Here is a 16,102-nt window from a genome sequence, read left to right on the forward strand (position 1 = left end):
CTGCCTGTGTCCCCTGTGTTTTCTCATTTCTTGCATTGGCTGCAGAGAAATTCGCTTATGTAATTATCTTGTATGTAGATGTGAAATCATGACACTGATTTAAATGTTCGATCTAAAATTCAATAAATATCAAACTACTCCACAACTGTTTGAAGCCAGTTACACTGAGAAGAACACTTACTCCTCATTCTGGGGGGATTGGGGGCTGGGGGAAGTACTTTGGTTAGTAGTTAGTAGAAATACTTAGAACAGGGGTCACCAACATGGTGCCCGCTCACCATAGCACCACTTACCAGTGAGCAATTGATATTTATCTGTTTCCTACCTTGTTAAATCATTGTTGATAATTATTGTGAGAAATCATTAACATGATCAGTGTCTTTACATAGATGAATATCATAAATTATTAATAATAACATATAATAAAAGGTAAATTGAGCAAATTTGTTATTTCAGTAGTGTGTATCAAACTGGTAGCCCTTCACATTAATCAGTACCCAAGAAGTAGCTCTCAGTTTTAAAAAGGTTGGTGACCCCTGACTTTAGAGTATTTAAGTTAGTACTTATAATTTGGCTAGTAGTTGAACAATGCCTGAGTTTGCTACATTGTTCAACTACTCATCAACAGTTTGAAATGATTTGCATTGAATAGAAGACCACTGACTCCTATTTTTGGGGGTTGGGGGCTGGAGGAAGGACTTTGGCAAGACAGACACTGATCTCCAAAATGCCTGTTTATCTGAATAACCGGATCGCATAAATAGATAATAAATTACATTCCGATCTTCAATGCATTTAAAAATGGGCTCTACCCAACAAATGACTTTGAAACTCTGGCATAAATGTGCACTCTGGCATTTAATGTGTATTTTTTCTTGGTTTATTCTTTTTTAATGTTTCTAATGGCTAGTAAACCTCGACAAAAAGCCTAATTTATTAGTGTTTAGCAAAAAAAAAAAATCTTTATAATGCTGGAAAGTGCCAATGTTTGAGGAAATGAAGGGGTGATATTGGACCATTCCATTATCACTTTCAATGTTCTGTAGTGTGTCAAAAAACATTAAACCCCCATAGAAATTTGTACTGTTGTAATGGGAATTGTATTAGTGGTAACTGTAATTGTAATGGTCTAATCCTGTGGGTTTCTACTGGGAATCGGTTGCCTTCTCTAGGTGTTATGTTTTGTCTAGTGGATACTATGAACGACCAACTTTGGCAACGTATAGATCACATATTGGTATCTACTGAGCATCAGTAGAGAAGATTAAGACATCACATCACAGGAGCATCCAGGATCCATTAAGCTTTTACAGCGGTTTCTTTAGTGTGATGACTATGTGCACTAAATAATAGAAAACGTTTGGTTTTAATGTGTCACAGTGGATGGTTGGTAATGGGATTTGTATTGGAAACCAATCATTTTTGTGATGGTTTCTATCAGGTTTTTTTTGTTTGGTGTAAAATATAAAGATAAAACCTTGGACATTATGGAGACTAGGGCATTATAGACGAAGCCTGGGACATTGTGAACAGAGCATGGGGCATTCTGGATGGAGCCTGGGACATTATGTATGGAGATGGGGCATTATGGATAAAGCCTGAGGCATTATGAACAGAACCTGGGTCATTCTGGATGGTGTGTGAGGTACTATGGACAGAGCTTTAGGCATTATGGACAGAGCCTTAGTCATTATGGACAAAGCCTTGGGCATTATGGGCCAAGCCTGGGTCATTATGGATAAAGCCTATGGCATTATGGACCAAGCCTGGGTCATTATGGATAAAGCCTATGGCATTATGGACAGAGACCGGGGCATTGTGGATAGAGCCTGTGGCATTACTGATAGAGCCTGGGGCATTGTGGATAGAGCGTGGGGCATTAAGGATGGAGACTGGGGCATTATGGACGGAGCCTGGGGCATTATGGATGGAGACTGGGGCATTATGGACGGAGCATGGGGCATTATGGATGGAGCCTGGGACATGATGAATGGAGCCTGTGGCATTATGGATGGAGCCTGGAGCATGATGGAGGGACCCTGGGGCATTATGGATGGAGCTTGGGGCATTATGGATGGAGCCAGGGAAATGATGGATGGAGCCTGGTGCATTATGGATGTAACCTGGGGCATTATGGATAGAGCATGGGGCATGATGGATGGAGCCTGTGGCATGATGGATGGAGCCTGGTGCATTATGGATGTAACCTGGGGCATAATGGATGGAGCATGAGGCATGATGGATGGATCCTGGGGCATTATGGTTGGAACCTGGGGCATTCTGTGTGGAGACTGGGGCATTATGGATGGAGCCTGGAGCATGATGGAGGGACCCTGGGGCATTATGGATGGAGCTTGGGGCATTATGGATGGAGCCAGGGAAATGATGGATGGAGCCTGGTGCATTATGGATGTTAGCTGGGGCATTATGGATAGAGCATGGGGCATGATGGATGGAGCCTGGGGCATGATGGATGGAGCCTGGTGCATTATGGATGTAACCTGGGGCATAATGGATGGAGCATGAGGCATGATGGATGGAGCCTGGGGCATTATGGTTGGAACCTGGGGCATTCTGGGTGGAGACTGGGGCATTATGGATAGAGCCTGGGGCATTATAGATGGAGCCTGGGGCATGATGGATGGAGCCTGGCGCATGATGGATTGAGCCTGGCGCATGATGATAATATTTTATCCCCTTTTTTTTAGCAATAGAGCAAGTAACCATGTAACTAATTGAATCAATAAAATACAGCACTAATACAGGAAGCAATATTTAAATAAGCGTGTTGCATATGGCTGAATAATCCAAGATTTTACGCGTCTGCGTGTGTGTGTATGAGAGTGTAAGGACTTGCAACCTGAAGACGTGGATTAATAGTGAAGCTTCCTGCTGTGGGGTTCATGCAGGACACGTACTGCACGTTGTGGATCTCCTTCAGCTGCAGCTTGCTTCTATCGTACCTGAGGACACACACACACACCCGCACAAACACACACATACACACACTCACTCAGCATGCAGAGCTTGCGCAAAACCACTGGAAGATTTACTGACCTCAGCTATTTCCTTGCCGTTTCGAATCGAACACACCCCAGACTTAACTGCAAAACCCGAGTTTGCACTCTCTGTTCCCCTCCTCTCTGCGCAAATAAAACCTGCCAGATCCGTCACCATTTTGCTCAATCTGATCCAATTTACTCAGCAAATACCACATACTGCAAGCATCTCAGCCCGAATAACAGCCTGATTGCGTACATCATAGCAATTACCCACTAATTGACATCCGCACCCACACGGGCAATGCTCAGGGGCAGAGATATTCTTAGCAGCACTGAATCGCAAATTTGTTTATTCGAGCAACTATCATTTGGCTCTGACAAACATCAGTTAATAATTCTGAACCCCCCAGCTCATGCAGGCAATCCAGACCTGCGTCTGTTAGCGTTTCCTGATAAACTCCATAAGCAAGAAAGTCTCCAGTACCAGTGATTGTAGTCCATGTGCTGGCGGATCAGTGTGTGAGGCTGCACCGTGCCGTAGGCGTCCACCTCGGGCATGTTCATGTCGTCGATAAAGTACACGAGCCGCTTGCTTCCTGGAGGGCCGTAGTTCCTTCCTGCTTTCTTCTCTAAAGGTTTCTCCAAGACGGCTAGTAAGGTCACATTAAAAGCTTTAATGAATAATTATCAATCATTAATCCAGATTGGTTTTTTTTGTTTTTGTTTTTTAAACACAGTGTGTGTGGGTTTGATTTTTTTCGTCCATGTCCAGCGGTATTGCATAAGCGAACCAGACAAAACACAACTAATGAAGCGTCCGTCTGCAGTTTCGCGAGTACGAGATCGCAGCAGGAAGATATAAAACTATTATCGCTGGAAAAAAAAAGGAATCATACCCAGAAATGAATATGAACAAAGTCTGGGGTATTATGGATAGCACCTGGGACATTGTGGATGGAGAATGGGACATTATGGATAGAGCCTGGGACATTAAGAACAATAAAGGTTGCATTATTAATAATGATTGGGACATTATAAATTGCACCTCAAACATACTGTACAGAGCTTTGTACATCATGGACAGAGCCTTGGACATTCTGGAGAAATTAAGATGGAGCCTGTGGTATGTGGATAGAAAATGTGACATTATGGACAGAACCTGGAGCATTAAGGACAGACCCTAGGGAATTATGGATGGAGAAGGGGACATTATGGACAGAACCTGGGATATTATTGACAGAGCCTGGAGCATGAGCGTTTTGGATGGAGAATGGGTCATAATGGAAAGAGCCTGGAGCATTATGGAAGGAGAATGGGACATTATAGACAGAGCCTGGAGCATTATGGATTTATATTGGGACATTATGGACAGAGCCTGGGACATTATGGATAGAGCCTAGGGCATTATAGATGGAGAATGGGACACATTATAAACAGAGCCTGGAGCATTATGGTTGGAGAATGGGACATTATGAACAGAGCCTAAAGCATTATGGATAGAGAATGGGACATTATGGACAAAGCATGGAGCATTATGGATGGAGAATGGGACATAGACAGAGCCTGGAGCATTATGGATGGAGAATGGAACATTATAGACAGAGCCTGGAGCATTATGGATAGAGAATGGGACATTATGGACAGAGCATGGAGCATTATGGATGGAGAATGGGACATTATGGACAGAGCCTGGAAAATTATGGACAGAGAATGGGACGTTAAGGACAGAGCTTGGAGCATTATGGATGGAGCCTAGGGCATTATGGATGGAAAATGGGACATTATAGACAGAGCCTGGAGTATTATGGATGGAATACGGGACATTATAGACAGAGCCTGGAGCATTATGGATGGAGAACGGGACATTATGGACAGAACCTGGGACATTATGGATAAGGCCTGGGATTTTATGGATAAAGCCTGGTGCATTATGAACTGGCCTGGGAGATACAGAGTGGACCTGGCTCAAAGGCTCAAACCTGGATGCTGTGGACTATGAAGGACAGATTTCACCCTTTGACACAATGCTATGCAGTTACATAACCTGGAAATGTTGCCCAGGACATTACTAGAACATATCTTCAGTCTTATGTCTGGTGGTATCAAATGCAAATCATATTTTATACTGTATTCCTGTGTAGAAATCGGGCAAATAACCATATAACTAATTGAATAAATAAAATACAGCACAAATACTGATTATTAGTGCTCACTAATACTAATAGTGCTGCAGTTGATTTCTAATATGCAACCTTTATGCTACATCAGTGTTAGGGATAAATGAACATGATTTATTTGGTGTGGTTGAGACGTGCTGAGGAAGCAGCAGGGACACATGGCGGCACACACCGGATTTCAAACGCAGCAGATTGACGAGGCAGGGGAGGACAAGAGCACCAAAAAGATGACGCCCAGAGAAATCAACACTCCATGTTACAGCCTAAAGCTTCCCACCCTCCATCAAGTTAAACACACTGATTCGTACCTTGGAGCATGGCTGACGTGGTGTAGTAGTTGAATGGGACGTTTTTGACTGCGAATTTCTCTGAGTCTAACAAACCAAGTTTGCTGCCTACAAGAACAGATTTGCCCGTGCCGGCATTCCCCACGAGCATGACAGGCCGCCTTCTTTCCAGGAGACGATCCATAAAGTAGCTCACACGAATGGTCTCTGTGGTGTGAACCAGACATGCCTACACAAACAAAAAGACTATTAAACTCGAGGACATTGAGGCCATTATGTAGTTATCGGTCCACTGGGGCCATTCAATGAAGGGTAAATGAGCTAAAAAAGGGTACAAAAAAAAACGTTGCTGGACCTGAAGAGGTACGTCTGGATCCATTTCAAACTTAGGCACCATCTTGGACCACGGCTCGAACTTCTTTGTCTCGGGATCGATGTAGTAGTCAAACACGGTTCCTTGAGAAGGGAACTTGATGGTTTTGAACTCGGTGAGCCACCACTTGCTGAACTCCACTCTGTAATCAATCAGCTGTGTAGACACGCACAAATCTCAAGGCTTGCCCTTCATTTTTATTCGAATGTTTAATAGTTGGGGGGGAAAAACGTCATATTTATCATTGTTTAACTGCCAGTATGGAAAAATTAACAAGTCAGGCAAATTAATTACCATCTGTGGCGGTCGTCAATAATAGGTTAGACGTTTTGTTTTTCTAATTCAATTCTAATTGAATTGGTGGACAGTGTTCGGAAAGAACGTGTACCTGATCTTGAAACAGAGCCCCACCGAAAGCCCAGATGGCGGCGAAAACAAAGTAGAGCTCGTAGAGATCTTTATTGCAGTCTGGAGGAGTGTGCTCCGGGGTCAGCAGGCATTCCAAGAGATTACACAACATCTGGACCATACTCTGTTCCGGGATAGGGATGATTTTTTTAAATCTGGTGAGAAAAAAAAACAAAAAAAAAACAACACCAGCTGTGATCACGTGACCATTGTATTCCTGGAGAACGTACCGTGAGGAAAATAAGTATTTGAACACCCTGCTATTTAGTTCTCCCACTTAGAAATCATGGAGGGGTCTGAAATTGTCATCGTAGGTGCATGTCCACTGTGAGAGACATAATCCAAAAAAAAATCCAGACATCACAATGTATGATTTTTTAACTATTTATTTGTATGATACAGCTGCAAATAAGTATTTGAACACCTGAGAAAGTCAATGTTAACATTTGGTACCGTAGCCTTTGTTTGCAATTACAGAAGTTAAACGTTTTCTGTAGTTTTTCACCAGGTTTGCACACACTGCAGGAGGGATTTTGGCCCACTCCTCCACACAGATCTTCTCTAAATCAGACCTTTTTTCACCAAGCTGCTTGGCAATTTCCCCGTAGCCCTTTCCAGCCTTGTGGAGGTGTACAATTTTGTCTCTAGTGTCTTTGGACAGCTCTTTGGTCTTGGCCATGTTAGTAGTTGGATTCTTACTGATTGTATGGGGTGGACAGGTGTCTTTATGCAGCTAACGACCTCAAACAGGTGCATCTAATTTAGGATAATAAATGTAGTGGAGTTGGACATTTCAAAAGCAGACTAACAGGTCTTTGAGGGTCAGAATTCTAGCTGATAGACAGGTGTTCAAAGACTTATTTGCAACTGTATCATACAAATAAATATTTTAAAAATCATATATTGTGATTTCTGGATTTTTTTTTAGATTATGTCTCTCACAGTGGACATGCACCTATGATGACAATTTCAGACCCCTCCATGATTTCTAAGTGAGAGAACTTGCAAAATAGCAGGGTGTTTAAATACTTATTTTCCTCACTGTATATGGGTAACATGTTTCGCTTAGATTGTGCAGTATTAAACAGATAAATACATCCCAGTCCACATTCAGTCCCCATTTGCTGTTATAATAAACTCTTTTGGGAAGATGATCGACGAGATTTCAGAGTCTACTTGTGTGCAATTAGCATTCCAATTCATCAATAAGGTGTTCAATAGGGTTGAGGTCACAACTCTATTGTAGGCAAGTTAAGATCTTCCATTCAAATTTATGTTTAGCGTATCTTCAAGCTGGCTTTGTGAACAAGTTTGGGTCTCCTAGCTCAAATGAAGGAAAATTCCAATGCTACCCCATCCAAAGACGTCCTACACAATTGTGTGCTTCCAACCTTGTGGTAACACTTTGGACAAGGATTGAATTTATTTATTTATTTTTTTTGTATTATAAATATTATTATTACTAATCCCCAAATGAGCCCAGATGAGATGCCTCAGAGACAGTCCTTCTCTTATCTTTTCTCCACCCATTTTCAATTCATTATTCTAAAAGTTATGAGATACACCTAACCAGAGCAGATAAATGCCCAGTCAGCGTATTATTCTCACTGTAGGCATATATGCTTTACAAGAGAGCACTCATTACCCAAAACATGCCTGGGGTTTAGTCATCCAAGAACACAAAATTGAAAATGGATCATGAAGCGTATGAACATTGCAAACGGTTAAAACACGTGAACCAGGGTTTTGCATTTGTATGGCCAATTAAGCACATTGGCGTGAGCTGAAATGTATCATTTATATAATAACTACTGTATATCAAATAATAACTATGTTTGTAGAGACCTGACCATAATATCTGTATGTATTTTCCAAACACGTTTAGTCCCTATTTGCTGTTATGATAACCTTTTGCAGTGTGGAAGACGTTCCACTAGATTTTGGAGTGTGCCTATGAAGATTTGTGCTCATTCATAATGTAGGTTAGTTGAGGAGGCCTGGAGTGTAGTCAGAGTTCCAATTTATTTCAAAAGGTTCAGGTCAGAGCTCTATAGCAGGCCACTTAAGCTCTTCCACTCCAAACCACGTAGAGCATATCTTCATGGAACTGGCTTTGTGCACAGGGGTATTATCATGCTCGAACATGTTTTGGACTCCTAGTTCAAGCAAAGGAACATCCTATACAATTGTGTGCCTCCAGGTTTGTAGTAACAGTTTGGGGAAGAACTATAATTCAGGTGGAAAGTCAGGTGTCCTAATTGCGCTATATGCTCCCCCCAGGATGCTCATCAGGAATAAATACACATCATTCACTTTAATTCTTAAATTCTATTGAGTCCCAGAGCTCAACTAAAAGGAAAATCTTATCCAAATACAATTATGTGCCTCCAACTTGTGTGGTAACAGTTTCGGGTAAGAACATGGTTGGAAAAGTCAGGTGTACAAATACCGTTGTCCACAGAGCATATGTGATATAACAGTAGGATACTGTATTTGGTAGAAACAGAACTATAGTGTTAATGGTGATTATGGTATTATGTAAAGATAACACAGTAAAGTATGTATCTGACAACCCAGCTTCCAGGAATTTGCCTCAGACAGGTTTGTACAAATCGTCAAGCTAAAAAAGTAAAATGTCAGATGGCACAATCCGTTTTTTTGGGGGTTTTTGCATTACCTTGACCTGAGCGTATCGAGGCATGGCGGGAGGTACTTGTCAAACAAAATGGTCAGATTGGCTTTCTCAGACTGAATTTCTCTCCTGTCAATCCAACTAGTCACCGGTGGATTCCATCCCAAATCTGCCGAGTTGATGTATAATATACCTGCAAGGCAACACAAATTTCATACTTAAGAACATACCAAAATGTTATGAAACATCATAAATGAACCCTATTCAAGGTCTAGTATGTGTTCAGTTCTGCAGTTAGCAGTGGTGGACAAAGTACACAAACCATGTACTTGAGGTTAAGTAGAGATACACAAGGTAAAATATGACTCCAGTAAAAGTAAAAGTGCTCCCTTTCAACTTACACTTGAGTAAAAGTATAAGTATAATGTTCCTATTATCATTTTTGTCACAAGACTTTTTGCTTAATCAACTCGGTTTATGTGAAAAGACTCTAATGTTATCAAACACTGATTAATATCTATTCAAATTATCATGTAAATAAGGCCATGGGTGTTGTGGCATATTAAAGTCAGGAGCTTCTTTCATAATTTATTCCTCTCAAAATGTTCTGCTTGGTGTTGCACTGATGCTGAACTGTATGTTGGTGGTAAGTAGATACCACCAAGCGGCAATCAAAACGTTCAAAGCAGAGCGTGTGCTCTACACCGATTGGTTGCTTGGTGCGTGCTTGAAATGTGGTTGAGTAAAAGAAGTTTGACTTTGAAATATAGTGAAGTTAAAGTAAAAGTACAAATACACAAAAGCGCTACTTATATACAATAACAAATTACATTTACTTCTTTACTGTTCACCACTGGTTGATAGGGACCTATTGTTTTACTCTAAGGTGAAAACGAGAAGTTTTTCTCTCAAAGTAAGTGTTATAGAAGGCACTGGGACCTGCTCTGGAGACGGTAGCAGGGGTAGCAGTGCGGAGGTGGCTAATCTCGAACACCAGCCTCATCGTGGGGTTCAGAGGAATTCGCTCATTGCTGGCCAAAGTCAGGACCTAGAGTATTCCGCAATGACATAACACACCTGCAGTCATATCAATTCAGAAAAAATACTGTACAACATGATTTGTTGTTAGCCAAACTGGCTGACTAATGACATCTATCTATTCAAAGGATTGTCAAGGATTCAAAACCAAGCAGTTGAAAAAGGCCTTCGAGGTTTCAGCTCAGTGCTGTACCTTGTTATCGTCCATTACTGTGTTCAAAGACTCAATCCACATCGGATCGATATCGCCGTCCAGCACGATCCACTTGGGCCCAGCGTGGCTGATGTTGGCCAACTCACGCATGATATTAGAAAACAGCCCTGAAACGAAATCCTATTCTTAGCGTCATGCTACAAAACAAAGGGCCGAAGGGGAGAACAGGCAGAATCGTTTAAAAAAGAATGGGATATTTTTTTTCCCAAAGCGTAGACACATCCCTTACCGTCTTTCCACTCTCTAGTGGCTGGGTTGATGATGCCGAAAAGCTCATCGTTTGTGACAGCTTTGGGGTTCAGGTCAGCCCATACAGGCCTCCGCTTCATGTTCTGGTAGGTTTTGTTGAGAGACTTGAGGACTTGCGATTTGCCCGTGCCGGCGTTTCCGACCACAAACACGGAGTGCCGAACGGCCAAGAGCTCCTCAAGCTGAACAACCTGTGGAAAAATTTGATTTTTTAAGCATAGTATGAGCAGATTAATTCATTCGCCGAATCCACTGGAATGGAAGCTCTGATGATGAGGATCAGCTGGCGTAGGATTGTGCTGGCAGGGCTTGCCTTTCACAAGCGCCATCTCTGATGAAGATCAGGCGGCTCAGCAAGACCCTTCTGGCTGAATGCTGGAGCGATTGGGACATTTCTGGAGTGTGATAAGAACAAGACGCATTGAACGAGAGAAGAGTCCTCGGAGAGCGGACGGGGTGTGAGATGAGTGGGAACGAGACAGACAGCGGGCAAAGAAAGCACTGGAAATGAGCGAGAGGAAGACTGAGGAGTGAGATGGAAACAGAGGGAAGGTGATTGAGAGATGTTTCGTGGAGCATGTTCAATCAATTGCATTGACGTCGTTCCCCTCGGAGCTGTTTCAGTGGTTCAAAAGGAACAAATGATTGCATCTTTGAAGCAATGTCTGTGGGCCGCTTTGTCAGGGACACTGGCTACAGGCTGGGAAAAACTTCATGCCCCGCCTTTCCCCAATCCATTCTTCCTTTCTTGTGCAAATCGCAGAGCATCAAAGTCAAGAGCCGAGCCGTGTTCCAGTCAGATACCTGAACATCTTCGCCTGAGCCGAGGCAGGGGTTAAACGCCTTGTTCAGAACTCAGCCTCGACTGATGGAGTGCTGTTATCTTGTTTGGGTGGCTCTTTGACCTGTTCGAGATTGCACTTATTTCCCCTGGCTCTGGCGAGAGCGGTGCTGCTGATATCTGAGACTCGCCCTAATGCTGGAAATTAGAACTCGGCCCCGGCACCTGAGGCACTATTACACTGTAATTCCTGTTTCCTTATATTTGGCCGATAGATCCCCGTTTCGGACTCCTTTGACGCTAATGTCTATTTGGCACAAACACGCACTGCCGGGTTTATGGCTCTTAGCGGGAAGGCGACGTGCGAGAAGAAGCCCAAAGAAAAACAGAAAATCGAGATTGCGGCATTAGGGCCGTTTCCCAGATGCCCTACCGATGACACCTTGACATTTGGAGCTCTTTCGGACGTCTCACCAGAGAGATACGCCCTGTAACGCCTGTCAGTCAACTGCTGATATAAGAGGACCGCTTTTCGGAATGATTAAATTTTAAAGCTTTATGCATTGCAAGATCTAATTTTGAGCCATAAAAATCGTATTGATCTTATTTTAAAAATAAAATACTGTGTAAGAGCAGATTGTGGGTTATTTTGATTGTTTTAAGAAAATTTGTTTTTTATTCTTACTTAGATAGTAAAGCTTAAGTTTAGTTCTTTTGCCTTGAATCTTTTAAGACTTAATCTTTAGCTAAAACTGGTTTTAAGGTTGGCCAGTAAAAAATGCTTAATAATCACACGTGTTCATTATTATTATTCATTGTAAATGCTTGTTTTATATCAACAGTAGTTTTTTTTTTTCAAACTTTGTTCTTTATACAAACTCCTAATGGCTTTTTACTAAGTTGTTCTGTGGTTTGATTTCAGTTCCTCATGTTAACTATTTTTCAGTGTTCAGTAATACATTTAAAACACATTCGATAATATTTTACGTTGCAATAATTTTAAGTATTTTGAGAAGCAGGATGTAGTGATTTCGCTTCGTTTTTGCATCGAAACTACCATGCGTTTTAAGGCGGTCTTCATTTAAATAAATAAATTGCTGACGATACTCGTGTATTCATGATCTAGATTTTAATAGTGATCTTGTTTTCAGTTTTAAAATATTTGTCTAATTTTTAGAGGATATATAATGGTGAGGATTTTAAAATAAAGAGGAATTCTTATGTTTAGTAGCTCTGGTTTTAGGATCTTTTCACACAAAAAAAAAGGTTAGTTTTACGTTAACTAGACTAAATCGACTGCTTGAAATAAGCGCTTTAATACTTATTTTATGACATTTTGTTCTTTACTAAAGCCTATATATTTTTCCTTACTGTATTTCAAGAAATCTTACCAAGGGTAATTTGCACAGGCAGATTATGCATTTATTTCTTATATATAGACTTTTTTTTTTTTTTTGCAGTGTGCTGCATAAACAAGCTGGAAGAACCTACAGGAGTGCTGATATATTCATTTGGAGTGCTTATGTGTAATGTCTGTCCATTGTTAAAAGATTTAAATGCATAGGGATATATCTGCTATTCACATCCATCCATCCATCCATCATCTATCTATCTATCTATCTATCTATCTATCTATCTATCTATCTATCTATCTATCTATCTATCTATAATTTTTGTTTTATTTATTTATTTTTTTTAATTTATTTATTTTTTTGCTTTGTTGAGAATGTTGATGGAGAAGTATAGAGAAGGTCAAAAGGAATTGCATTGTGTGTTTGTGGATTTAGAGAAAGCGTACGACTGGGTGCCGAGAGAGGAGTTGTGGTATTGTATGAGGAAGTCAGGTGTGTCAGACAAGTATGTGAGGGTGGTGCAGGACATGTATGAGGACAGTGTGACAGCAGTGAAGTGTGCTGTAGGAACGACAGACTGGTTTAAGGTGGAGATTGGACTGCATCAAGGATCGGCTCTGAGCCCTTTCCTGTTTGCAGTGGTGATAGACAGGTTGATGGACGAGGTCAGACAGGAGTCTCTGTGGACTATGATGTTTGTGGATGATATTGTTATTTGTGGTGAGAGTAGGGAGCAGGTTGAGAAGAGCCTGGAGAGGTGGAGATATGCTCTGGAGAGAAGGGGAATGAAAGTCAGTAGGAGTAATACAGAGTACATGTGTGTGAATGAGAGGGAGGGCAGTGGAGTGGTGCGGTTGCAGGGAGAAGAGGTGGAGAAGGTGAAGGACAGCGCATGTAGGACGTTTTGGAGACAAGGTGAGGAAGGAGAGATTGAGATGGTTTGGATATGTACAAAGGAGGGACATGGGGTATATCGGTAGGAGAATACTGAGGATGGAGCCAGGAAGGAGGAAAAGAGGAAGACCAAGGAGGAGGTTTATGGATGTGGTGAGGGAAGACATGCAGGTAGTTGGGGTGAAAGAGGCAGGTGTAGAGGACAGGAGGGTATGGAGAAGGATGATCCGCTGTGGCAACCACTAATGGGAGAAAACAAAAGAAGAAGAAGAAGATCCTCTTCTTTTTTTTTTTTTTACTACAAACATACTTGGTGCTTGGAAGACATACTTTTATCACTAAAAATTTCACACTGAGACAACTTTACTCCGTCAACCGCTAGCCAGAGTGGGGCATCTCACAGGGCGGGAGACACGCTCATCCCAGCTGCGAGGCTAAAGTATCGTACATCGTACGCTTCTGCCTGTTGTGCAAAATTCTTTATATTTTTACAATTTTGTCGTATCGCTATCATCATCGTAAGATCGAAAAATTGGAAGTCAAACCATCGTAACTTGGGGACCATTTGTATATATTTGTTTTTTTTTCTAGTGTGAATATAAATAAAATTATATATTATTTTTAACCTTATTTTCATACTTTTTAGTTATACTATACTTTTAATATACTTATACTTATTTCATTTATTTCATTTATTATTATTATTATTATTATTATTATTATTATTATTATTATATGTGTATGTGACAAATCAATTGAATTTACCTTGCCTAGCGATTGAGAGTGGGAAAGAGAGAGTGAAAAGAAAATAGAGAATGTCAGAGAGTAAGAGAGAGAAAAAGAGCAAAGAATTCTGATGTCTGTCCTTTTTTATGTTCCTTTACATAAGACCGGTGACTCAAGCAGCCAGTCTGAAGCTCTTTATTCATTCATCCCTCCATCTAAAAAGGGTCACAGAGAAATGAATGAGCGAATGGTGACACCTGACTTCTGTGTGTTTATGAACGAAATGCATTTGTCGTATTGCGAAATGTGTGTCACTTTTATCAGCTAATTTCAGCAAAGTGCTGCAATTTTTTTTTATGAATCAAAAGTATAAAAGAATAAAATACAAAACGGATCACTTTCTAAAGCTTGTTTTCTGCATCCTCATTCCTCCAGCTTCTTACCAGCATTCTCCCCTTTCAATCAGAGGTCAATATGCACAAACACATTCACACTCACACACACACACTAACACAGACTCATCACACCTTGGGGAAATTTAGTGCTTGTAGTGTAGTAGCCTGATTTTGAGAGGTAGGAGGGAAGTGGAGAACCTGGAGAAAGAAAGCCCACGCATGCACAGGGAGAGCATTGAAAATCCACACAGTAACAGTAAGCTGAGCTTCAAAACAATCGTACACCAATATTTCTGAGTACAATCTTTGGTGGAATATATAAAATAGATACCAAGGTGGTATCAAAAGGTTTTGACCACCAGCAAAAATGAGAGCAAACCTGAATTTCTCGGTGAAACTGTGCAAATCTGCCACAGAGACTTTTGACATGACAAATACGTTTAGGAGCGAAAGAACATCGCTGGAAGACGACGAGGGATCAGAAGGACCTTCAATGAGCTGAACCCCTGAAAAATAAACATTCAGCAACTCGTGCATGATGATTGTTGGAGAACAATCCACATGATCTCGCTTCCACACCCACCCTACTTGTCAGATTTGGCACCTGTGGACGCCATGTTCCACCTTTGCGAAAATCCAGGGCGATTCGCATACCGTGCTTGTGGCAGAAACGCTGGGAGGGCTATATTGCTGTGCAAGGGGACTATTTTAAAGATGATAGTGTGTAAACATCGAACCCAGCCATTAGGGGGCCACAAGCCAGTGCACTCTTAGTGCCGGTCCCAAGCCCGGGTAAATGGGGAGGGTTGCGTTAGGAAGGGCATCCAGCGTAAAACATGTGCCAAATCAAATATGCGGATCACAAAGGAGAATTTCATACCGGATCGGTCGAGGCCCGGGTTAACAACGACCGCCACAGGTATCGTTAGCCGACAGGGTACCGGTGGAAATTGGGCTACTGTTGGCCGAAGGAGGAGAAGGAGAGGAGGAAGACGTCTACAGAGACGGCAGGAAAAGGAGCAGTGCAGGAGAGTGGAGGTTCGGGTTGGTACTTTAAATGTTGGTACTATGACGGGTAAAGGGAGAGAGATAGCTGATATGATGGAGAGGAGAAAGGTAGATATGCTGTGTGTTCAGGAGACCAAGTGGAAAGGGAGTAAGGCCAGGAACATTGGAGGTGGATTTAAACTGTTTTATCATGGTGTGGATGGGAAGAGAAATGGTGTAGGGGTGATTCTGAAGGAAGAGTACAGTAAGAGTGTAGTGGAGGTGAAGAGAGTTTCTGATAGGGTGATGATCGTGAAGGTGGAAGTTGAAGGGATGATGATAAATGTCATCAGTGCCTATGCTCCACAAGTTGGCTGTGAGATGGAGGAAAAGGAAAGATTCTGGAGTGAATTAGATGACGTGGTAGATGGTGTACCTAGGAAAGAACGATTGGTGATTGGGGCAGACTTTAATGGGCATGTAGGTGAAGGAACAGAGGTGATGAGGAGGTGATGGGTAGGTATGGTTTTAAGGAGAGGAATGTGGAAGGGCAGATGGTGGTAGATTTTGCTAAAAGGATGGAAATG

The 16,102-nt window shown here is 41.7% G+C and overlaps 1 protein-coding gene across 1 annotated transcript in view; it reads right to left on the reverse strand.

The window, feature by feature from the left end:
* Window positions 1–16,102, reverse strand: part of dnah9 (dynein, axonemal, heavy chain 9) — a 141,444-nt gene that overhangs the window by 69,380 nt on the left and 55,962 nt on the right. Inside the window, 9 exon segments of the mRNA XM_046853566.1 lie at window positions 2,861–2,963; window positions 3,487–3,652; window positions 5,488–5,695; window positions 5,822–5,995; window positions 6,228–6,402; window positions 8,925–9,072; window positions 9,819–9,927; window positions 10,111–10,238; window positions 10,361–10,571. Coding sequence (XP_046709522.1) covers window positions 2,861–2,963; window positions 3,487–3,652; window positions 5,488–5,695; window positions 5,822–5,995; window positions 6,228–6,402; window positions 8,925–9,072; window positions 9,819–9,927; window positions 10,111–10,238; window positions 10,361–10,571 — 1,422 coding nt within the window.

The sequence above is a fragment of the Silurus meridionalis genome, chromosome 7 (genome assembly GCF_014805685.1).
Source record: "Silurus meridionalis isolate SWU-2019-XX chromosome 7, ASM1480568v1, whole genome shotgun sequence".
NCBI lineage: Eukaryota > Metazoa > Chordata > Actinopteri > Siluriformes > Siluridae > Silurus > Silurus meridionalis.